This window comes from Rhinatrema bivittatum, chromosome 11 (assembly GCF_901001135.1).
Source record: "Rhinatrema bivittatum chromosome 11, aRhiBiv1.1, whole genome shotgun sequence".
Lineage (NCBI taxonomy): Eukaryota > Metazoa > Chordata > Amphibia > Gymnophiona > Rhinatrematidae > Rhinatrema > Rhinatrema bivittatum.
Genome location: NC_042625.1, coordinates 82,477,235 through 82,502,163, shown reverse-complemented (window position 1 = coordinate 82,502,163; position 24,929 = coordinate 82,477,235). Strand labels below are relative to the sequence as shown.

The 24,929-nt window shown below is 42.7% G+C and overlaps 1 protein-coding gene across 3 annotated transcripts in view; it reads right to left on the bottom strand.

The window, feature by feature from the left end:
* Window positions 1-24,929, bottom strand: part of LUZP1 (leucine zipper protein 1) — an 81,883-nt gene that overhangs the window by 8,402 nt on the left and 48,552 nt on the right. For 2 of the 3 annotated variants that reach the window (XM_029619480.1, XM_029619481.1), the window contains exon 3: window positions 5,587-5,774. In XM_029619480.1, the coding sequence (XP_029475340.1) occupies window positions 5,598-5,774 (177 nt within the window). In that variant the 3' untranslated portion in view covers window positions 5,587-5,597. Of the gene's footprint in view, window positions 1-4,918; window positions 5,775-24,929 lie in introns of those variants that run through there. The other variant, XM_029619482.1, reaches the window with a different exon arrangement.

Here is a 24,929-nt window from a genome sequence, read left to right as displayed (position 1 = left end):
TTTATGACAAACCCTATTTTAGTGAAAGGTATTAGAATTCCTTTAATAAAAAAATTAAAAAAAAAAAAGGTAAGAAATTTAGGAATAATTTTGGATCAACATTTGAGTTTCTTGCCTCATTTACGTTCAATTTTAAAAACAGGTTTTTATAAATTAAGATTGTGTTATATGAAATATTTTGGACAAAAATTATTTTCGTATTTTAGTTCAGTCGTTCATGACGACGTTTGATTATTGTAACAGTTTGTTTGCGGGACTCCCTGCTGCAAGAATTAGAGCGTGCTATGCATGTTAGAGAATTCAGCTGCTTGCTTGAAAACGAATAAACGCGCGCGGAATCCCAACTACTAATGGATTTGCATCGGTTCTTAAAGTGTTCATGTTATATCGGTTGAGGTGGTTAAGTCGAAAGGCTGTAGTTATTTATCAAGGTTACTGGCAGCACACATTCCAACTAGAACTTTGCACGATCAGGATATGAGCCATTTACAAGTTTCGCACTTTAAGCTCATTCATTTAAAAGAAACAAGGAGTAAAGCAGGGCCCGTGCTGGCATTTTTGCTACCCTGTGCAGAAAAATTGTGCTGCCACCCCGCCCTATTCTGGCTTTTTTTTTTTTTTTTTTTAATCACAACATTTGTTATTTTCCCCAATAACCAACCCACAATGCATCTGACGACGTGGACTGTCCTCGAAAGCTCGTGCTTTAAGAAATTGGTTTGTCTAGAAGGTGCCACTCAACTCCTGTCATTTCAACACACAACAGAAACTGTCGGTCTCACACTCTGACCCAATCCCCCTCCCACCGCCGAAAAAAAAACCCCAAAAAACAAACCTCTGCTCCCTCCGGCAATCACAACTATGAAAACTAACACACTTCCCCATCTACAGGTCCAAAATGTCTGCATTGTGCGGGTATGATCCCCAGGTGCTCCTTCCCACCTACCAGTACACAAAACTGATGCCAGCTGGGCCCTGTACAGAAAAACAGGCACTGCTGTGGTGCCAACCAGAAAACCCTGCAAAAAAACCCCACAACATTTGGAGCCTAGATAGTACTATTGTAACATCTCAGGTGTAGGGTTTGGCCCTTGGATGGCCAACAATAGAGTAAAAATCCCACACCAAAACAGTACTAAGTGCAAGCACTCAAACAGGAACAACCCTATCTATGAAAAGGCAAATATTACACCAGGCCCTAAAACCTGTCATATTAGGAAAGCAGAACAAACCAGTCTGCTCTAAATTCCTGCATAAAAACTATACCTGTTAGCAGAATATCTCATCTCGCTTACACTTGCAGAACACAGACAGACCTTCACCAGATACAGAATAAAGAGACCATAAAATAGAAATCGAAATGTGTAGACAGAAACTGAACTGGAAACTCCAACAAGCCAGACTCTCTCTATTATGAAGCAATGGAAAAACATAAATATCACCAATCATCATAAAGCAAACAATAGAATCAAGAAATATAAAATCAATCATAAGCCGCCATACCAATAAAAAGAATATTGCAAACAAGATGTCAAATAAAATAACATCCAATAATTTAGAACTTATAAAGTTTTAAACATTTCCAAACGGCAATAAAATATTTCAAAATAGCAGACACATCAAATACCTATAATTGAAACAAGAAGGGAAAAATCTCTCGCTTCCCGTACCTGAAAACCTTTGATTTCTAGGCACCTTGAGCTTGCTGTGGATTAGTGGGGGTGGCAATCCCTCCCCCCCCCCCAAGACAGCTCCCATTCACACCCTCCTCAGGCAGGCTCTTTTTCACGCATTCCCCCTCCCAGGCAGGCTTCATACACACACAACTTCTACACAGGCAGGGTCCATGGGTCTCTCTTGCTGCTATTGCCACCCAGTGCCTCGTTCCTTGGGAGAGTGGCAGAGCTGTAAACATCCTTCCTGTGGCTCCTCCTCCTGTACAGGCCGGTCTGCGGTACTCCACTCGCAGTGCGAGATGACCTTACAGGAAGCGCTAGCACCGCCAGTCTCGAGTACCACTGAGCCAGCAGCCCACAAGGAGGAATCGTAGCATGAGCTCCTATTTCTTCTGCATGGAGTCTCGCCGCTCCCTGTCCTGGACCCCCTCCCAGGTGTGCTGGCCCATGCTATTGCACGGTTTGCACACCGGGTAGTGCTGGTCCTGGGGCAGAGCTCTACCTGTAACAGGCCCAGTGATGTGGAACGCGTTACCACCACAATTGCACACTATTAATGATTTTAAGTTTTACAGAAAACAAAGTAAAAGCTCCTCTTTTTAGAGAGGCCTTTGGCATATCGGATGACATCCTTCCATGGTTATATTGTGAGGAGAATGATCCTTATTTAGCTGCATAAAGATAATACTTGTATTTAGATGCAATGTGTCTCTGACGTGCTTAGATTATAAAATAATGTATTGTTAATATAAATGTTAGTTTGTTTTTATTTGAATATGTTGTAATCCACCTAGCTTGGCTGGGTCATTGTGGGTGGACTATAACATTTTTTTTTTTTTTTTTAAATGAATAAAATTGTTTGCCGATTTTGATTTGACAAATCTTCAAATGGCTCAGCAAACGCACCTTGAGTTTGCATATCTCTGTGATTAGCATATGGATCAGTGCGTACACTGCCTTCTACTTGATCAGTCAGCTGTCATGGTTAATATCGCTCTCTGTTCCTGATCGACAGCCAGTCTCTGTTGATCACTGACTGACATACTGTGACAAGTGATCAATCATCATTATAGATTGCCAATCAATATCCATTATTAGTGTTGATTATTGATGCCTTTAAAATACGGCAAAGGGGAATAACAAAATACACAGCAAGGAGTATAAGTCAATAACCACACAGGCTAAAATTAATTATGAAAGACTCCTATGAGAGCCAAACCAATCTGAAACTGTTCTTTAGGTATTTCAATAAACTGATGAGGGATATATGTTAGATTTCCTTGGGAAACAAAGTTACTGTGGATAAGGCATAGTGGAAACCCTTAATGATGTTTTTGCTTTGGCATTTACGATGAAGGAAGGGAGACAACGTGAGAAGACTCTCACATCCAAGCAATGGAGATTTCTATAATCCCAGGATGGATAAATAAAAGGGCCAGAGTGGGCAGAAACCCATAAGATACCAGGATGAGATGAAATGCATCTGCAAGTCACTTGGACGAAATGATTAGCAGGACTGTGAGAGAAATGGGCTGTTCTGCAGCTGCAGTGTCATATCGTGATTGTAAATTTTGGTTGTGGTTTTATATAATTATTTACAATGAAAACAAGCAAGCCCTTACACAACCTTTGAAAATATACAAAGAGCGCAGGGCCTAGGTACTCTGCCTATTTTTCCTATCACAGCCAAGGACGCTCTGCTTACCCCATGATTTTTATTTTTTATTTTTTTTGAAAGGGAAAGGTGGGAGTGGGGATGACAGCAAGTTCTCACCTTTGGGATCCAGCGCCAGGAGCCTTCATTTCACAGCCACCTGACCCAGTTCTTTTCTCCCCTATTTTGACTCCCTTTTTAAATGTACTAAGCCCAGTCATTGCAGCAAAACGTCCTCCACCAGGAGGGCGGCGCTCCAGGGCTGCTCCTCGGAATTCTAAAAGCGCGGACTCTAAATTCATCCACTGAGTGCCGTCATTGTGCCGTAGCACGCGTCCTCTGCCCAGGGGCTGTGAACGCTGCCTTTGCCGCCGGCCCAGGAATTGAACTCACGTGCAGCAGGCTGGACCCATCCCCACACGCTCTCTTGAATTCTCGAATGACAGGGTTTTTTTTGTCAAAAGCGTTTTCAACTGAAAATTTGATTTACCCACGGCCCTCAGAGTACACCATAGAAAATTGGTAGTTTGAATAACAGGTGATCTAGACACATAAGCAGATGAAACAGCATGGTGGTTTCCTTGACTTGCTGTGGATTACCATGAGACAACTGGAATAAGATTGGACTCCATGAATATCAGGCCTTCTTTCAACTTGAATAAGAGTATAATCATCTGCCACCACATTTAACTGGGAAGCTCTGAGATACATCAGTAGGTATGGCGAATGTCTAGGCTCATTTCTGGATCAGTGGTTCTACAGTCAGATCAGCGACATCAATACTTTGTTGACCGTGAAGATGGTCTGTCGTAGATTAGTAAGCATTGCTAGGATCAGAATCGGCGAGAGCTGGCAGGGACTGGGATGTAATGGCTCAGCGAGCGGTGGTAGGGGTCAGGGTTCTGTGATGGATCAGAGAGTGTTGGTGGGGATCTGGGCTCTGTGATGGGGTCAGGGAGTGCTGGCAGGGATTTGGGCTCTGTGACAGGTCAGAGAGTGTTGCTGGGGATCTGGGCTCTGTGATGGGGTCAGGGAGTGCTGGCAGGGATTTGGGCTCTGTGACAGGTCAGAGAGTGTTGCTGGGGATCTGGGCTCTGGGCTCTGTGATGGGGTCAGGGAGTGCTGGCAGGGATTTGGGCTCTGTGACAGGTCAGAGAGTGTTGCTGGGGATCTGGGCTCTGTGATGGGGTCAGGGAGTGCTGGCAGGGATTTGGGCTCTGTGACAGGTCAGAGAGTGTTGCTGGGGATCTGGGCTCTGTGATGGGGTCAGGGAGTGCTGCAGGGATCTGGGCTCTGTGACAGGTCAGAGAGTGTTGCTGGGGATCTGGGCTCTGTGATGGGGTCAGGGAGTGCTGGCAGGGATTTGGGCTCTGTGACAGGTCAGAGAGTGTTGCTGGGGATCTGGGCTCTGGGCTCTGTGATGGGGTCAGGGAGTGCTGGCAGGGATTTGGGCTCTGTGACAGGTCAGAGAGTGTTGCTGGGGATCTGGGCTCTGTGATGGGGTCAGGGAGTGCTGGTGAGGGTCTGGTCTGTGTGGATTAATGCCATAAGGTTGGGTATTATTTGTATTTCCGTTTCCTCTTATCTCTATCCACAGAAATAACCTTTTTTTTTTTTTTTGGTGGATTAAATATATCTCTGTGTGAGAAACCGTTTGGTCTGTATGTTTTTCTTACACCAGTTATTTTATTTATTTATTGCTTTTTTTATACCGACATTTGTTTGCACATCACATTGGTTTACAGGGAACTGAATAGGAACAAACAAAGATATCTGAATAGAAATTACATCTCAAATTTAAAACATCTCAAGGTTTCAAAGACATTTGAGTTACAAGAGGTAGAATAAAAAGTCGAGGAACGAAACAACATAGAAATAACTATTAGCAGTCTTTAAACATATGTAGAACAATACTATTGGAGTATAGGAGACCGAGTAAAGTGGCTTTTATAAAGTGTCTCGTGCTTGGCGGGTAGGATGTCAGCGTGGGTGGGTGTTAGAGGAGTTATGCCTGCTTGAATAGCCAGGTTTTCAATTTTTTTTTTTTTTTTTTAAAAGGTGTGTGGGGTTGGTTATAGAGCTCTGTGCACCACACCCCATTCCAAGATCTCTGGACTCTTCTTGAAAACAGGGAACTGCATGCCTGCGCTGCTGCGTAATGATTATTTGTCACATAAGTAAACCAGCACGGCAGGTGATTTAAGTGTCAGGAAATTACGGGACACTCCAGCGACAGCAACCTAGGAAGGCTCTTACCGCGGAGCGCTTTATTTCTCCTCCGAATAATGGTTGAGCTGACGCACCCTCTCTTCCACCTTGCTGCCCTTCAGATAGGAATCGGACTGGAGCACGGCTTTGGAGGATCTCTTTCCGGCAAGCTCTGTCCTCGGAACCCGCTCTCTGTCTCGTCTCCTCCTGGAGCTGGTTAACAGGTCTGAGCTGCCCTGCACCCGCAAACACAGCAAAACGTTAGCACAGTAATGACTGCAGTGTAGCACAACAACAAGATGCAGTAATGGTCTGGGTATTGCAGCGCACCGACGAGGGAGTGATTTATTTAAACGGTTTTTCTATACCACCTGCGCAGCACGCAGGCCTAAGCGGTGTATAAAATTTAACATGCATACGTACATTTTGACATGTAACAAGCAAAGAATAAAAATGAAAAAAAAAATCACAGAAACTGTAAATGTTAAAGCAGACATATTTGTACAAATTATGGATTGAAGTAACAGGACAGAAGAGAAACGGCCATCAGGCCTTCAGTTCAGTAAAAACAAGAGCGCATAGGTGGGTTTTTAACGACCTTTTTAAAGTCTTTTGTATTTGTAAGAAGTCGAATTGGATTTGGCAAGGTGTTCCACAAGATGGGACGGAAAAGGAGCGTTTACGGGTTAAATCCAGCCTTGCTGTTTTGATGTTTGCTACTTGTAGAGCGTAGGGGGCGTGCAGGTTGGTAAAGACGCAAGGAGGAACATAGCCACACAGTTGAGGTGTTGTGAACGGTGGATGTAGTATAAGGCACAGTAATATAATGTATCTTGCAATCCCGTAGCGTTAAGAATGCCAAAACCGTTCTAGAAGGGGGGGGAGAGGGGCAAAGCTGAAGGCCGCGGGTGGAGGCCAGCCTCCATGCCTCTGACCTTGTGTCCCCTCCCTACCCAATGACCTCCTCTGCCTCTAGCTGTCATGGGCCATGGCTCCTCTTTCTTCTCCGCCGACCCCCTTTTCAGATCTTCTGGCCTCCTCTTTCCAAGGTAACTTTCCCCTCAGACTTCCTAACTTCCAAAGCACAAGAAAGCTGCTGGATCATCCCCTCCCCAGGTCAGCTGAGAATGCTGCAGAGGCAGTGATCACAGCCCATGACTGTAGGGTTCCAGAAAGAGCCCTGGAGCATGGCCCTGGAGCCCTGGAGCATGGCCGACTGAGCTACTAGTACCAAGAAGCAGGAGACTGCTGGATCAAAAGAAAATGAGGGAGCCATTGACACCCTCCCCCATAATCTAGTGCCACTAGCTACAGTAATATACATTAATCTAGCACAAATATTTATTACACTAATAGACTAACCATGTTTAGTCATATTCCATGACACTAGAGACATAGAGGTCCTATCAAATAAGGAAGAGGAATAAAGTGCAGCTACATACAATAATCGAACCCAGGAATACACTGTAACGTGGTACATTGATGGATTATGTCTGGGGAAGGACAATGTTCAAGGCCGTGTGCATAGGTTGATAGTAATTTGCCTTCCCTTAATCTGCCAAGAAGCATGCATGGCGTTCCACACTGCATGAGCCTTTAGTCGCACTTAGAGGAGAGGGGGTCAAGTCGCAGGTAGTTTCTCTTTGAAAATTACCCCCAAGGCAGTGACAGCCACGTCCACTTTCCCCTTCCTCCCATTACCACCCAATTGGGAGAGGAGGATCAAAGAAGAAACGTAAGAACTGCCCCAGCTCATTAGTGACACATAGAAGGAATGTTCAGGAATGAAATATACTTCAGAGCTACCACGGGAAGAGTAATGATTTCATTAATTCTGGGGCAATTTTCAAACTGTCCGCAAGTACTTTTAATCTGTGAATTTTGTATCAACTTTCAAAAGCAACAAGTGCACACCTACTTTTGCTTTGAATATTGCAGCAAGTAGAACACACTAGTGAATGTCTGGGAAATGCCAGTGATTGTTGGTGGCTCCTTTTTCATGGAAAAAAAAACAAGCGGACATTTGAAGATGCAAATCTGTGTGCGTTATTTTCTCCCATGGGGAACTCAGTCTCCTGAGAGAGGGCAGTTTCCAATGAATGCAGGTAAAAGATTTTACGCAGGTAAATTGCGCTTTTAAAAGTGCCAACTGAATTATTGTACATTTTTAGCATGTCAAATATTCCGATGTGGGTATCTGTCAGTCATAGGAGCTGTCCAGACCAAGGTGCTGAATAAAGGTGAAACATGATTTAATCAGCTCGTAGATTTACTGGTCATGCTTTTTTTCTAGTACTTATACTTTTCTTGGGCTTCACTACAGCTTCCCCTTCGATCCATCATCTTCTATAGTTAAAAAATGGGAAGGTTCCAACCAGGGCCGGAAGCCCATAGGAACAGGAGAAAATTGACAGGACAACTGTTTTGTTTTTGTTTTTTAAAGTGTCTTTCAGTAGGAACCATATCAAACTTTAAGCAGAACTCAGACTAACAATATCAATCTTATTTCCCAGATTGGTTTGCCACTATCACTTTTAACAAGCCTAATATTGTTCATCAGGCAGGACAGGTTGCTTCTGATGATTCAAGCTAATCCATCCCTCTCCTTCCTCCATTGGTGGTTAGGCTAGAAGACATCATCAGTTGATATTAATCATGTTGAACTCTCTTCTGACTGCCTTGCAGTGCCTCTCTCCAAGTGGTTCTCCAAAGGAAGGTGAATCTGTAGCCAGTTCTGCAACATAGTGGAGAAAAATCCTTCGCAAATTCAAATATGGTGATCAGAAGTCCTTTTATTGGCATTTCACTTCCTGCTTAATTAAATCTTCATGCCCATCTCTCTCTTCTCCAAAAATGTATTTTATTAAATGTATCACTCACTTAACGACAGAAGATGCTCCGAGTTACATTAAAACAATTAAATCAGTACCTATAACAAACATACATCATCAAAATACAACTCCAAGCAAATTTCCATAACCAACACAAGCAATACATATCACAAAATAAATATCAAACTATCACAAAAACAGAAAACAAAGATAAACCAAACAGAACATTTAATACTACAAATATCAGAAATTAAAACAATCTAAAAAGAAATTTCTACTAGCCTTCTCTCCTTCTTAGTTGGACTTACAAATAGTCTGAGTTTATTATTTTGTTTACCGTCCTGCTTGTCCACAGAAAGTCAGCCACACACATGGGTAATATCATCCAATGGCCACAAGCCGGAAAAGTGCTCTCAAAGCACAGAAAACCCAGGATGGTTTTCTGAGCATTCACGGGTGTTCCCTCACAGCAACCACCACACCACACAAGTCTCATCAGTCTTGTTTTCTTCCACTAGAAGGAAATGAAGCAGTTTGCCCTCATTCTTCAAGACGCTCGTCCAAAGTTTTTGATCAAGTTAATATTGTCTTTATGGAAATATTTCATTTTTTCTTTTTCACAAGTCTCAAAAAAAAAGTTTTAATTTTTATTAGTGTTACTTTTTCATCTCAAAATTGAGTTTGACCTCAGTTTAGCTCTCTTCATGATAGTGGATAGCAAATCAGACTTTAAAAGATGCCCCTCACTGCTTCTACAAAATGACCTTACCAACCAAGATGACTACTGTGTTTGCTATTTAGGCCTGCTGCGTGATGTACCAAACTGCACTGCTATGCCTGAAGGTCCCCTCAGGGCCAGAAGATCTGGAAACTACATATTAAAACAATCCTTAAGTTCTTCGCAAGCCTCTGGGTAAGGGACCATCACCAAAACCAAAAAGGGCAGGGTTTTCTTACAATAAGCACCATGCCTCAGAAGTCTCAGCACAGGCGCTATTCCCCAACTCTGGTAACATGGAAGAAAGGTTCCTTCTTCAGAGCCAAAGCATTCAGGAGCCAAGTCAGGCCCTATCGATGCCAACAACACATCAGAACATAGGAAAGCATCTTCAGCACCATCACTCTTTGGCATGGAGACTTCACTGGCACTACCCACAAGAAAAGGTAGCGCTGGTAGTGCAAAAGTGAGACTCAGAGGTGAAGGGGAGGAATATGTAGAAGCTAACAAGGAAAAAAAGCAATATTGCTTAAATATTTGTGTGCAGCATTCACTGTGGAAGGACCACATAAAAAACTACATTAATGGCACTGAAAGTAAAGTAAATCTCAAATCGATTTTCAGAAAAGTGTGTTCATGAGGAGCTAACAAAGTAGATAAATGGAGCCAGATGGGCTACATCTAAGGGTTTTAAGTGAACTTAGGCAGCTTCGCTGGCTGACCTTTTCAATGCTTCTTCAGAGTTGGACCAGTTCCGGAGGACTGGAGATAGATGGATGTAGTTCCTATTCACAAAAGTAGAAGTAAGGAGGCGGCTGTTAACCACAGACCAATTAGTATGATCTGAGCAAATTAATGAAATTGCTGATAAAACAGAGGCTAGTACAGTTTCTAGAATCCAATGGATTACAAGACCCAAGGCAGCATGGCTTTACCAGAGGAACATGAATCTGATCAATTTCTTTGGGTGACCAGAGGGTTGAATGGGGAGAGTGCGAGATAGAATGTGCTTAGTTTTCAGTAAGGCCTTTGACACAGTTTTGCATAGGAGACTTATAAATTAGTTTGGTGCCCTTAGTGATGGACTAGGTTAGAAACTGGTTGAATGAGAGGCAATAAAGGGTAGTAATAAATGGTGTTCATTCCAAGGAGAGGGACATTTACTAGCTGTGTGCCATAGGGATAGGTCCTTGGACCGGTTCCGTTCAACATTTTTGTGAGCAACATTGCAGAAGAATTATCAGGAAAGGTTTGCCTTTTTGTCAACGATACCAAAATCTTCAACCAGGTAGACAGCCAGGAAGGTGCGGAAAACATGAGAAGGGATCTAGCAAATCTTCAGACATGGTCTAGCCTGGCGGCTGAGATTTAATGTTAAAACAAGGCGGAGTTACTCCAGAGGAGAACTAGATCATACGGGGTGAAATTCTAAGCACAAAAGAAAAGCAGGATTTGGGGGTGATCGTTATGTGATGATTTTAAAATGGTCAAGCAGGTGGATAAAACGATGGCAAAAGCAAGAAAGATGCTTGGGCACACAGGGAAAAGCATGATCAAAAGAAAGGAGGCACCAATATCGCCTCTGTCTAATTCCCTGGTGATACCTAATTTGGAACACTGTATACAAATCTAGGTAGAGTCAGTCAAAAGGATGACTACTAAAATGGTCAGTGGTCTTCATTCTAAAGGACAGTATCTGAATTCAAGAGAACATGTGAAAAACACAGGGGACCTCTAAAGAAATAGTAGGAATTGTAAAGCTGAATTAGTTGGTGTAGATGGGCAGACTTGATAGACCATAATATTTTTCTTTCTGCCTCCATGTTTTTTTATTCTTGTTGGCACCAACATTGTCGGCACAGAGACTCTGATAATGGCGCTGAGCAGGCAAAAAAAAAAGTTATTTCATTCTGAATCTACTCCAGGCAAACATTCTATGCCGATTCTAGATCCAGAGCTGGATAGTTCTTCTACTGGAGTTACCCCTGCCAAACAGATGCATTACCCCTTCATGATAAAAAAAAAAAAAAGTGGCTTGACACTATCAAAAAATATTTTACTAACATACCAGACTCTCCACCTCCTCCATCCCAGCTAAAACTGTCTCCCATTTTGGAGTCCATGAGCCCAAAATCTGAAAAGCAATCCACTATTCTGCCATATTAATGCAGACCAGAACTGATGCACACTGAATCACAGTCTAACTCTCAGGACAAGATCAGAAGACCCACCAATAGTACCATCTGATGAGACCATAGGTCTTCCAGCAGACCCCTCTGCACAGTCTCCCACATGTTCATCTCTGCCAAAGAACAGGTCATTTACTTTACAGGAGGAGACAGAACCAAGGGAATATTAGATATATATATATTATTTTCCCTTGATTCTTGGAAATATTTTGGTCTACTAAAATATTTCCAAGACCCAAAACAAATAGTTGATGAACTGGTTCACAGAGTATTAAAGGAACTTCAAACAATTCTTTGAAATCTAGATGGCAAGGCTGCCCTCCTGCTATCCCATTCTCCTGGAATGAAAAGGGCTTCTTCCGGATCCTTGTAGAATCTGTTAGTTTATTTGTACAGCATAATTAAAGGAAAATAATGCTGGCTTCAGTTAACAGATACTTCTGCAGCCTCTTTATTAGCATATTTGATTTTTTCCCAGTGCATAAGGACACCTGCTCATCCCAAACCACACTATAACCCGGAGGGCCTTGACCAGCAGAAGGTTCTCAGCTTTGGTCTCTTGTTTCAAGGCCATCAATGAGCACCCAGCGATGTCTGCTGCCCCCTGGGCTTTCCACAGACGTAATACACAGACGTATGGGTTGGAAGCAGGGCTTGGGTCCTGAACCTGTAGAGGTTCCACACTCGCTGTGCACACCACAGCACCACAGCCTGTTTTTTCCGACTGGGGGCTCTTGGGATTTCAACCTGAAATGTTCCAGCTCTAAAACAGGGACTCCACCATTGCGTTAAAGGAGCAGGTCCCTTTGCTGAGCTGGTAGGAGAACCCTGTCTGCTTTAGCCAAGTCACTCATCTCCATCCCCTCATTACTCCACCCTATTGCATCAATCTCTGCTCCTCAGACCAGAGGCTGATGAGGGCCGAGGGAAAGGGTAAGGGAGTTGCAATCATTAGCACACAGCAACATCTCGGGGTGCTTGTGTACCACGTTCCAGGGGCTGGGATGGGGGAGCTGAGGTCTATGGTCCCTGGTTGAGGACAATTGCTGACTTAAAACAGTAGGGAGATGAGAAGGTTAAAATGGGGATGAACTCCGGATCATTATGAATGAAGGTTCACAGTACAATAGCCCAGTAGCTGGCTCCAAATGAGCAGAAAGCCCAAAGAGGAAAGTGATGAGGCAAATTATGTATATTATGTGGAGGAACAGCCAGGGAAGCCAAGATTCAAATCCTACTGCTATTCTTTGTGACTTTGGTCATCACTTCACCCACCATTGCCTCAGGTACAAACTGGGGACAGGAAAATATCGACCATATGAGCTAAATAAATACATAAATAAGAATATATATCTACGCCCATGTAATTTCCCTGAGTCAGCAAGTACTACGCTGTAGACCAGATATACCATGGCTCGATATAATGGGGTCAAAGGTTGGCTTTCAATTTTTCAATTTTAAAATACACATCTTATTTCCTGATTATTTTTAATTGATAAAATGATAGAGTGCACGTATTTTGTTCATAGCAATAAAACCTTTTCTTCCATGAAAATCTTTACTTCCAGCAATCTAAGATTAGCACATCCTTTTTATATCTATTACAGAAAAATATATAAACTCAATATAACACAGGCTCACTTATGCGGAGCACGTTTTTGGACCCCACTACCCGTAATATATCATGTCTACAATGTATTGCAGTCATTGTAATACTGGGTAGTTAAAGCCTCCTGGTTTGGCCGGGACACTAACCCCCCAATAGGGGATCAGGAAGCAGGGTACTAACACCCCATATTATACAGATTCCCAATCTCACCCAAAAGAGCATCCTCAGTTCATGACTCAGACCTTACCATTTAACTTAGCCAAAAGGAAAGCAGCAACATGGTCATCGTCCATTCAGCCTGCCTCCTTCTTGGGCCAAAAGTAGTATCCCATTGCTGTTCGTGTTAACACAGCGCTACTGTAAATATATTCCCCTATTAAATCTGTATCCTGTGTCACATTTTTCATGATAGACCTCAGCAGGGCAATAAAAAAAAAAAAAAGAAATGTAGAGCACCTAAATCCGGTGCCTAATTTTAGGAAGCTTTTTCTGTCAAACACAGCCTACATTTAGGGCAGAAATTCATTTGCTGTGCTTTAAGTCTCTAAATTAGGCACCTAGTGCTGAAAATCAGTGCTAAGTCCCTAACCTTTCCATCTCCTTAGCTACCCACTTTTAAGGCATCTACAATGTATGCACTCAGCCATCAAAAGATGTCTAACTCCCTAAGTTAGGCTTCTAAACCCTTTGAAAATGGACCCCTAGCTGATTGTGTACTTTCACATCCATCCAGTGCCGCTCTCTTAAGGCTTACATGGTCCAGTATTTTCTGTAGCCACTCCTTGATGTAAATTTCACTGTTCCAACATTTGGCCAAGGTGCCTTTTGTTGGCTTATTGAATCTGCTGAAAACTGGCAGAGAGCCTCACGTCGCTTTGTTTGCCCGATTCTGATGCAGCATCTTCTTTGCCCAAGGATTTTATTTTCCTCCAACTTCTGAAAGGGGCAGAGAATCCACAGCCAAAAGAGGTTGTGTGTGCAAAATCATATACAAATCAAAAACAAAATACTAAGACAGGGCTGAAAAAAAGAATCAGCTTATTTGTCCCCCAAGAGCTCCATTTAAGAACTGAGCGTAAGTCCCACAGCACCTTTTGCATAAATCTTCATGGGTTTTATTCCCCTCCTGATGTTGCAGGAAATTAAACCCCACAGTAAAAGGTGCACAACCCTAAAGTATGTGAGAAAACCAACTTGCAGCCTTGTAGGACTTTAAAAATACATTTTGGCCAAAAACTTAAATCTAGGAGAACTCCCACAGGAAAAAAACAGCAACAGAAGCAAAGTTTGGCAGGTCCCCCAATTTTTTATTTATTTTTACCATTAAGAAGAGGTGAGGGGCTCTGCAAATATAGCAAACACGCTAATATTTTGACAAAACTGTTCACCTTAAAACCTGCAGTGAAAATATTTACCAGGTGCAGACAAAGCTTTTGTGAACTGCTCTGGAAAGGCCAGTCTAGAACTTGCAGCATGTTTGACGAGTATACATCATACTCGGCCCTCACAAACATTAGCGCACTCCTTAACAGTATTAACCTAGCAATCAATCCTGATAAAACAGAAATTATGATAATCTCCCCCAACAGAGGCAACAACATAGAATCTTCCACACCCTCTCTTCTCCCTTTGCTCACCTCTACACAAAATGTCAAAAACCTTGGAGTCACAATAGACAACCATCTTAACTTTAAAAAACACATCAATAATACTATAAAAGATGGATACTACAAACTGCACACGCTAAAAAAAACAAAACTAAAACCCTTCCTATATCCATGTGATTTCCGTACAGTACTTCAAACCCTCTTATTTGCCAAAATTGATTAACGCCCTACTGTTCGGCCTACCCAATTCCACCATCTTACCACTACAAATGTTGCAAAAAGCTGCTGCGCGCATCCTCACTAACACAAGAAGGTCAGAACATATCACTCCTATACTCAAGGATTTGCACTGGCTGCCTGTTGCCCAAAGAGTCACTTACAAAGTATTATCATTAATATATAAGACCCTACACACTGAAAACATGACCTGGCTCAATAATGCCATACATTTCCGTAAACACTCAAGAACCCCTAGAGCACAACATGCAGCCACACTTCACACACCCTCTCACAAAACGATCAGACTAGACACAACCAGAAAACGTGCCTTTGCCATAGCCAGCCCCTCTTGCTGGAACAGTATGCCACCTGATCTTCGTCAGGAATTATGCCCAAAAATATTCAAGCAAAAACTCAAAACATGGCTATTCTTAAAAGCCTTTACATAAAGTGCACAAACTCGTATTTCAGTATTTCCACCTCCCCCCTTAGCTTTTACATAAAGCCTTTCCTTAAAGTGCCCATACTCGTATTTCAGCATTTCACCCCACAATATCTCTTAAGTTCCTTGATACTCCTGTCCCTCCCTTGCCCTACTCTCACAATGTGCATCATGCCATTTCCCATCTTTTTCAATGTTCCTCTCTTGAAATGCTCCCTCCTTTTAAAAATCTACTCCTTCATCTTGCAATGCTCTTTCCCCCACTATTCTCCTTCCCCCCCCTTGCATTTACCTTCAATTAATTTCTGTAAATTAAGTACTTTTCTTCTGCATTCTCTAAAGTTCTCCCAATCAGATCTCTATAAATATGATTCCTTTATTCTATGCAACTGATTATTTGATGCTTCTTTAGCTTATTCAATTACCCCCTCCTTGTTTGCACTTCCATGTATTAATCTGTTATTCACTATTTCTTAACGCTGTTATGAAACTTTGTTAACTGTCCTTCCCTAACTTGAATATTTATTGTAAAGCACTGCCGCTAATCTCTGTTGGTTCTAGCGTTTCTGCTAAACATTGTTGAATGTAAACTGACATGATGTTACTAAACGAATGTCGGTATATAAAAAAATTTCAAATAAATAATTAAAAATGTAATGGCATTTGGGTTATTACACTGATGAAAGTATCAGATTGCTAAGAAAAGTGTTGCCTATAGTGGGTGAATAACCTCCCTTTTATTGTTGGTGGGTTTTTTTCCTTTTATTAAGCTGTACATTTATAAGCTTAAGTTACACAACTACACCCTGCAGAAAGTATTAAACCAGAGCTTCCAAAACCTGTCCCTATGGACCCCACAAGCCAGTCGAGTTCTCAAAATATCCACCATGAATATGTATGAGATAATTGTGCACACAGTGGAAACCCAGTGCATGCAAGTGTTATTTATTCTTTAAGAGAACCTAAAAGTGGAGGAGTCTCAAAATACAACAAAAAAATGAAGAACCACCAACTTTAAAAAGTGAGGTAAAGAGACCTTCATCTAAAAGAGCAGAGTGGAACTGAGACCATTGTGACTTTGCTTGACCTTCGCTCTTGCCACTTATGACGCTCACTCATGCATTATAATCATCGGTCTCCAAAGGAATTTTTTTTTTTAATACATTTTAGAATTGCAAGTAAAATAAGCGCTGAATAGCTTAATACATAATGGCATACAAATTGGGGGAACTTATCTTGCAAAAACAGCCCAACGTGATTCACGTTTCAGATCTCTTAACTGCTTGCAGTTCTGATGCTGCTATGGTTGTCAGCTTAGTCAATACCCCGTAGGTTTATTTATTTATTACAATATTTATAATCCGCCTATAATATAAATGCTAAGGGCAGCACAGAACATATCTAATGCATAAATATAAAAATAATTAAAACAATCTAAAATTAAAAACAATTATATAACGCGATTAATTCAATATAGATGAAAAGGCTTCTGAAAATAAGAGTTCTTTCACCCGTTTTCGAAAGATCTTTGAATCAGAAATGATCTTCTGGTAGTGCACTCCACAATTTTAGGCTATTAACGGAAATTGCCCAGTTGCATACTTCTTGCAGATGAACCTCAGGAACATTTGGAATTTCAAGAAGATGCTGCATAGAGGATCTTAATGATCAAACTGGAACAATTTAGATAAATAGTTTTCTTGATATGGTTTCATAATCAACATATTTTAAACTTTATTCGTTGAGGTACTGGTAGCCAATGCAAATTTGGCCAAATAGGGGCGATATGTTGGGATTTTTGTAATCAATCTAGCAGTTGAGTTCTACAAGTACTGTTGGCGCACGCGGAACTGTGTTTTAGGTAACCTCATATGCAGGGAATTACAATAACCTACTGACGTTAGGACAAAGGCCTGCACAATCTTTCTAAAATCATCTGGCTCTAAAAGCAGTCTCAGATAACATAATTGTTTTAACTTGCAGTAGGGGTGTGATAACATGATTTTCAATTGTGAAGAGAAATTTAGACAACTTCCAAATTGAATTACTAAGCTGTGAATGTGTTCTACAATTTTTATATTTGCTCCTAGAATGGGCAAGTCTGTGATATCTATTGGCTTAGGTTTTCTGAAAATCCAGAAATTAGTCAAATTTAAAATCAATATATTAGTAGACGTCCAGTTATTAATTGCTGAGAAACAACATGAAATAGTTTCTTTCACCACTGAAAAGTCATTGAAAACGGGAAAGTCTAACTGGATGTCATCAGCATAAAACAAAAAAGATATTAAGAGAATTTAGCACAATGGTTAAACATAAATATTAAAAAGGGCAGCAGATAAACTGGAGTCCTGAGGAGCCAGTCAGAGACACGGTTATTTATTTTTACTTGCTGTTAACAGTTTGCAGGGTAAGATTCAAAGCATGAGAAAGCTTTACCTCCAGGTTCCTCTCTTTCTTAGGGTGGAGAGCAAGATACAATGATTTACCACATCAAAAGCAGAGGTCACATCTAGGTACACAGCAATCACTGAGCCCCCCCCCCCCCCCCCCTATCAAGCACCCGCAGCACAAAATCATTCACCGCAACTAACAAAGTCTTTGTACTCTGCTTGGTTCGAAAAGCACACAGATCGTCATGTAGAATTCAATGTTTATCTAAGAATTCCATTAATTGAAGATGCACTGCCTTTTCAATTAAATTTACCTAATGAAAGTAAGTTTGCAATCGGCCTATAGCTGTAGGGTAGCTCATCGGGCAAATTTCCTTTTTTTTAGTGGCTATACCTGAGATCCCTTTAGTATATTAGAGGTATTCCCTCTAATAAAGATGAATTAACCAAGGGAGCGGAGACAAGGTGGCTGCTTGCTAGACTGCAGCATTTCTGGCGTCTCTCATCTTGTTCAAACATTTTCCTCACTGTGGCTCTGAAAAGGAAGGGGAAACCCAGGCAGTACCCCCCCCCTCCATACCTGCCACTTCTCCTGTCCAGCCAACGCTTGATTCTGTGCTCAGCCGAATATTGGAGACCCGGGATGCAAGGTCCATTGTGGAGCCTAGCGAGGGTGCGTAGGCACCACTGGATGTCAGTCTTAGTCCCTCGGATCACCTCCCTCCACCTCAGCCGGGCAGCCCTGATGGAGCAGAGCTGGAGCCGTCGTGGGGAAATGGCGTGGCTGGATCTTCGATGTGGGGGGGGGGGGGGGCTGCCACCGGAGTAGTTCTGCCCGGCATGGATTCCAGCAATACTGAAGGGCCTAAAGAGGCTTTACCATTAAGCCTCCCTGCATTCGATCCTGAGTCTGAGGTGATTTCTTCTGTTTCCTCCTCGAGTCATCTCCCTCAACCCTTGGTAAGACCAATTTTAATTACTATGGGACTCGTTGTGGTCCGTGTTGGTGAGGGTGGATTCAGCAATTAATGCCTGTGCTACAGACATTGGGTTTCTTGTGATGCCTGTATCAGAGCTCCGAGAAGTACATTCCCGAAGACTTCAAGGAATGGAGACTAGAGTTGTGGTGGTTGAAAAACAAGTTCAAGAGATTCAGCAATTGAATATTGCTTTAATACAGAATAAAAACTCGATTCATAGGAAAATAAAACGACTGGAACATTTTTCAAGACACCTGCGGTTTTTATGTTTTCCTAAACTTCTTGGAATTCCTGTTAAAGACTATTTCATGGATGTTCTTGGTTTGCCAGCTGATGCTTTTCCTCCGATTAATAAATCCTTCTTTCTGCCTTTGAGCAGAAGAGACGAGCATGGCCACTTTTTACCACCGGAAGCACCTTTGGATATTTCAGCCAGCTCGGAGAGTTCCATGGAAGAGATTGTGGACAGACAGACTCTGGTGGTATCCTTTGTTTCTGAACAGGACTTGAAATATGATTTTGAAATTATACTTTCAGAAAAGTAACACTTTTTTTTATGGGTGTCACATCTGGATACATCCAGACGTTGTCAAGTCTACCCAGGAAAGAAGGAAACTTTTCTTCAAATGCATCAAGAAGTTCTCTCCTTGGGTGCTACTTTTTCACTTAGATATCCATGCAAATGTGTGGTAACAGATATTTCCTTCTTCCTAATCAGCTCCATTTTTTTCTGGATCAGAAGAATCTCCCTCCTCAGTAGTTAATGGTTGTGATCCTTAGTTAATTAATCCAAATTATTGCAAGTTAAAGCAAGTTTTCTTAAAAGTTCTTTTGCTTTGTAGCTTCCACTTATTGTGGTGTAGGGCTATTGGAGAGCACAAATGTTTTTTCCTATTTTGATTGTTTTATTGATTTTTTTAAATCAGATTTCTTATCTCTATCCTGCCTTTTCTTGGTAATGTAATATGGCTATGTAATTACAAAACATCATAAAGAAAAAGAAAAAAAAAAAGAATTCACTAGATCTTTCAATATGTCAACACTCTTTCTTCAATAGACTAAATATCCCAAAAGAACAAGGATCTAGATGTGAGTAGGAATTTTGTTTAGGTTTAACAAATAACTTTGAATATCAAGTGTAGAAACTAGGTCAAAAGAGCTCCATAAGACCACTGGAGCATTATCGGAGCTAGGCCAAATATCCTCATCATATCAGTTATTTCCTACTGGATTGTTAATTTTCTCCTCAAAATATTTACAAAACTTTTGCAGTGAAATGTCTAATTTAGTAGTCTCATATGCTGTAGGTTCTAATGCTTTATTAAATAGCATTTATTCTTTATTCATGGACATTTGATATTGTGCATTTTCTTAACATTGGTCTTAAGGTAGATTACAATAAAATTTAATAAATAGGGGGAAGTGACGTCACCCGATGGGGGAAGTGACGTCACCCGATGGGGGAAGTGACGTCACCCGATGGGGGAAGTGACGTCACCCGATGCAGCCAGACGTGTGAGCTGGAAGCTCCTGCCTTACCCCCTCGTTAAAGCATTTTAGACGGCTTTCCTTGGTTCTCAAACACCGAGTGCTAGCGTGCTTAAGTAGGGGATGACGACAAAGAAGAAAGCAATAGATTTAAAAGTCTTCTCCTACGACGCATCCGGATCGCGTTTCGCGGCCCTGCGGACTCTAGCAGATTCGAACGCACCCAAAATGGCCGCCGCTCTAGCTGACTCCCACGCGGAGACGATGGGGACGCCCGGGGCGGATCGCAGTCCTACCATTGCGGATTTTCAGCTCTGGTTCCAAGAGATCCAGAAAGATATTCAGTCCCTGCGGTCTGACATGAAGGGAGCACTTGCCGATTTTAAAACGGAGCTTCTGGAGCTTGGAAAGCGTGTAGAGGATACGGAGGGCCTGATGGAAGATCAAACTGCGGATATTTCCTCTCTTAAATCTGATGTGGCTGAGTTGCGGCAACATAATGAAGATCTAGCCCTCAAATTGGAAGATTTGGAAAATCGCTCACGGCGGTCTAATATCGATTTCGTGGCGTCCCTGAAATTGAGGGGTTTGAAGATGCAGGCCTTGTGGTGCGTAAAATTTGTAAAGCCATTTTAAATGCTAGGGACGAAGAGGAATCCCTCTCGGATGCTGATGTGGTTCTGGACCGGGCACACCGTTCTTTGGGGGCACCTAGGAAAAATGTTCCTCGTGACATTATTGCTTGCATTCATAGCTATGCCCTCAAGGACAAAATTATGCAGCAAGCTCGCAAGATGGGCAAGATTTCCTGGGAGGGGCATGAGATTGCTCTTTACAGTGATCTTTCACCGGCCACGCTTAAGAAGCGCCGAGACCTGCAAATGGTGACCTCTTTTTTACGCCGGGAGAATATTCGCTACCGCTGGTTATACCCTTGTGGTTTAGCATTTACTATCAGTGGGACCACGTCTCGTATAACATCTGAGGCTGAGGCCTGTCCGTTACTAGAGCCCCTGGGCTTTGTGAGTTCCCCGGCGCCTGCAGCGATGCGCCCACCCAGGGATCCTGTCAGCAAACCGAAATGGCAGCGGATGGACAAGCGGGGTTCCAGGCTGAAGCGTCGGTCGGGGGATCTTGGTGTCGCCCTGGAGGAACCCACCTGAACGGAGACTTTTGCTGTTCCATCAGCTTCCTAAGTTTGTTGGACTGCTCTTATTTGAGTGTTATTTGAGCGGTTTGCGTGATCGAACCTGGACTGCCTTTGATTTTTTCCTTTTTTCTTTATTATATTAACGAGGGTAGGGGGCTGTAGGTTGCACTCCCTCCATGGAACACCATGTTTATGGTGGTGCCTATATATTGTGGGGTTGGGGAAGAGAAGTTTGCTCTTTTTTTTTGTTTCTTTATCATTGTTGTGCAAGAATCCTGAGGACTACTGAAGGACATGGGTGGTATGGTGGGTTGTGTTTTATGCAGATTCTTCCTGTTCAGATTTTTGGGCATGGTTATTTGTTTGGTTACTCGAGAGGGAAGGGGAGGGTTTTATTTACTTATGGCAGGGGTTAAATTTGTATCCCTAAATGTTAAAGGGTTGAATTCCCCTTATAAGCGATCAGTCTTACTCAAAGAGCTGCTTTCACTTAAGGCGTCTATTGCATTTATCCAGGAGACTCACCTGCGTAAGTGTGATGAGCGGTTGGTTCGTGCTCCACAATATGACCCTATTATATTTGCTGCTAACACCCCTGCTCATAAGTATAATGGGGTGGGAATTTTTATTGATAAGGGCTTGGGGGCTCAGGTGGAGTCCACTTATCGAGATGCCCAAGGGCGCTTCCTTATTGTCCATGTCCGCATTAGTGGGGAACTTTTGATTTTGGTCAATGTGTATTGCCCTAATGTTTTGCAAAGGGAGCTATTTCGGGAGCTGGATTCTTTATTGCTTAGTTCTCCTTGTGGGAAGTTAGTGGTAGGGGGCGATTTTAATTTAGTGCTTAATCCGCTGATTGATTGCTCCAAATTGGGTGCTCACCGTTCTGCGGTGGATAGAAAGGCTCTGTGTCGTTTTATGGACCACTGGAATTTGACTGATATATGGCGTGAGCAGCATCAGGCCGATAGAGATTATACCTATTATTCCTCCCCACATGATTTATATACTAGAATTGACCTTTTTTTGATTGATAGTTCTCTTCGGAGTACTGCCTCCTCTTCGGGGGTGGGTTGCATTTCCTGGTCCGACCATGCTCCAATTTGGTGGGTCGGCTCAGGGTTTCGGGACTCCTCTGGCTATCGACCCTGGAAGTTGAATGATTTCTTGATAAAGTCTCGAGAGACTGAGCTGCAAGTTCGAACGGCCATTTCCGATTATTTTCAACTTAATCCTGCTACTGATACTTCCCCGGTGGTTAGATGGGATTGTTTTAAAGCTGTATTACGGGGCAAACTTATATCCCTTGCTTCATTTCACAAACGGGACAGGGAACAGAAGCGGCAAGCCTTGGTGGTTCAATTGCACACTTTTGAGCGGGAACATCAACAGGCTCCCTCCGCTACCTTACTTTTGCGAATTAAGGAGACACGTTGCCGGATGCAGTCCCTTGATTTGGCAGAGGTGGCTCACAAGTTAGATTTAGCCAAGCAGACTCATTATGAGCATGGCAATAAAGCTAGTCGCTTACTAGCCCACACCTTAAAGTCTAGAGTTTTTCAGTCACAGATTACGCAGATTCACAGCTCTGAGGGTGAACTGCTTACTGAAGTGGAACAAATCCGGACCAGATTTAATCAATTTTACACTGAGCTTTATGCTAAGGACCCTAATATTGAGGAGGAGGGCATTGACGCTTTTTTGGCTGATGTGTCCCTCCCGAGATTGGATTCAGGGGTGGCAGAATGTCTGGGTGATCCCGTCACAGCGGCGGAGGTCCTGGATGCTATATCTGATTTGAAGCCCGGGAAGGCTCCAGGCCTCGATGGCTATACCCCGTTGTTCTATAAAAAGTTTAGGGATCTCCTTGTGAGCCCTTTAGTGGACTTCTTTAATTATCTCCGCCTGGGTGGCCAATTGTTACCCTCCTCCAATAGGGCAGGTATCTCGGTTATTCCCAAACCTGGCAAAGATCCCACCCATTGTAGTTCATTTCGGCCGATTTCCCTTATTAATGTGGACTTAAAACTGCTGGCTAAAGTGTTAGCTAAGCGTCTAAATTTCATTATTTCCATGTTGATTCATGATGACCAGGGTGGGTTTATGCCTGGTCGCACTGCGGGTGATAATGTTCGGAAGATTGTCAATCTTATGTATATTGCCCGGAGGCTTAAACGCCCCTCAGTTTTGTTTGGAGTTGATGCTGAAAAAGCATTTGACCGAGTTCATTGGCCCTTTCTTTTTAAGGTTTTGTCTAAAATGGGAGTGGATGCGTATTTTCTTCGTTGGATTCGGGCTCTGTATGCCTCGCCCGCCGCCTGCTTAAAGATTAATGGCGGTTATTCAACGGATTTTGAGGTGCGGAGGGGCACACGTCAGGGATGCCCTCTGTCGCCCCTTTTATTTGCCCTCAGTATTGAACCCTTGGCGGAACGAATCCGGCAGAATAGACTGATTCGAGGTATCTTTATTGGGGGAGACCAGCATAAGATTACTTTATATGCTGACGATATATTATTCACCCTCACGAATCCTGATCAGTCCCTTCCTGCTGTGATCCAGGAATTAGAGGCATATGGGAGAGTATCCGGTTTTAAAATTAACACTACTAAATCAGAACTGTTGCCTGTCTATCTTAGCTTAGAGGCTGAGCAACACCTTAAGGGCCTATTTCCATTCCAGTGGGCCTCTAAAGCCATCAAATACTTGGGGGTTTTGTTGGGCCCTGCTTTTGAGACGCTCTTCTCCTTAAACTATCCTCCCATGTTTAAACAATTGGTCAATGACCTCGGTCGTTGGGACAGGCTTACTGTGTCTTGGCTGGGGCGTATAGCCGCCGTAAAAATGTCCCTATTGCCAAAGATTGGTTATCTTTTTCAGAAATTGCCATGCCCCGTGCCCTCGAGTTATCTTCGTATTTTACAAAGGAAAGTCTTTCATTTTATTTGGAAAAGAAAGCCTCCACGGGTGTCTCGGACTGTCCTTTATCAACCTAAGGTTCAGGGGGGGCTAGGGGTCCCGAATTTTCTTAAATATTATGTTGCAGCCCATCTTAAGGCAATTGTTGAATTTCATAATACGACCACTGGTAAACAATGGGTTGCAATTGAAGAGGGCATGATGAATGACTCTTTGCTCCGTGAATCTTTTTGGTCTTTTGATATTCGACTGCCTTTCATAAATGTAATCTCTCCCTGCACTGCATTAACAATGGCGATTTGGAGGGCCTGGCGTTCTCGGATAGTGGGCCCCAGGGGTTATGTTTTTTCTACAGCTATTCGTCGTTGTGCGGCCTTCCCTGCGGGGAGGGATGGGAAGGTGTTTTCACATTGGGTGACGAAAGGCCTTACTACCCTGGGACAGGTTTGGAAGGGGGATACTATTATGTCTTTTGATGATCTTAAAACGCGGTTCCTCCTTCCCTCTACGGATTATTTTGCCTATGGCCAATTGCGACATTTTTTGTATTCCAAGGAGGTGTTCCCGGATATGCTTAAGGGGAAATCTTTATTTGAGGGTATGTGTGACAAAGCGCACCAGGTGCGGGGAGTTATTTCTAAACTTTATGGTGTCCTAAACACAGTGAGTGACTACTCCGCAAAATTTCTCCTGGCCTGGGAGAAAGACCTGGGCATTGCAGTCCCGGCAGAGGATTGGGACCAGTGCTTTTTGCGGACCAGCCGGAGTACTCTCTCGGCCTCCCTAGTGGAAAATAGTTATAAAGTTTTAGTACGATGGTATTATACGCCGGTTCGACTGGCTAAA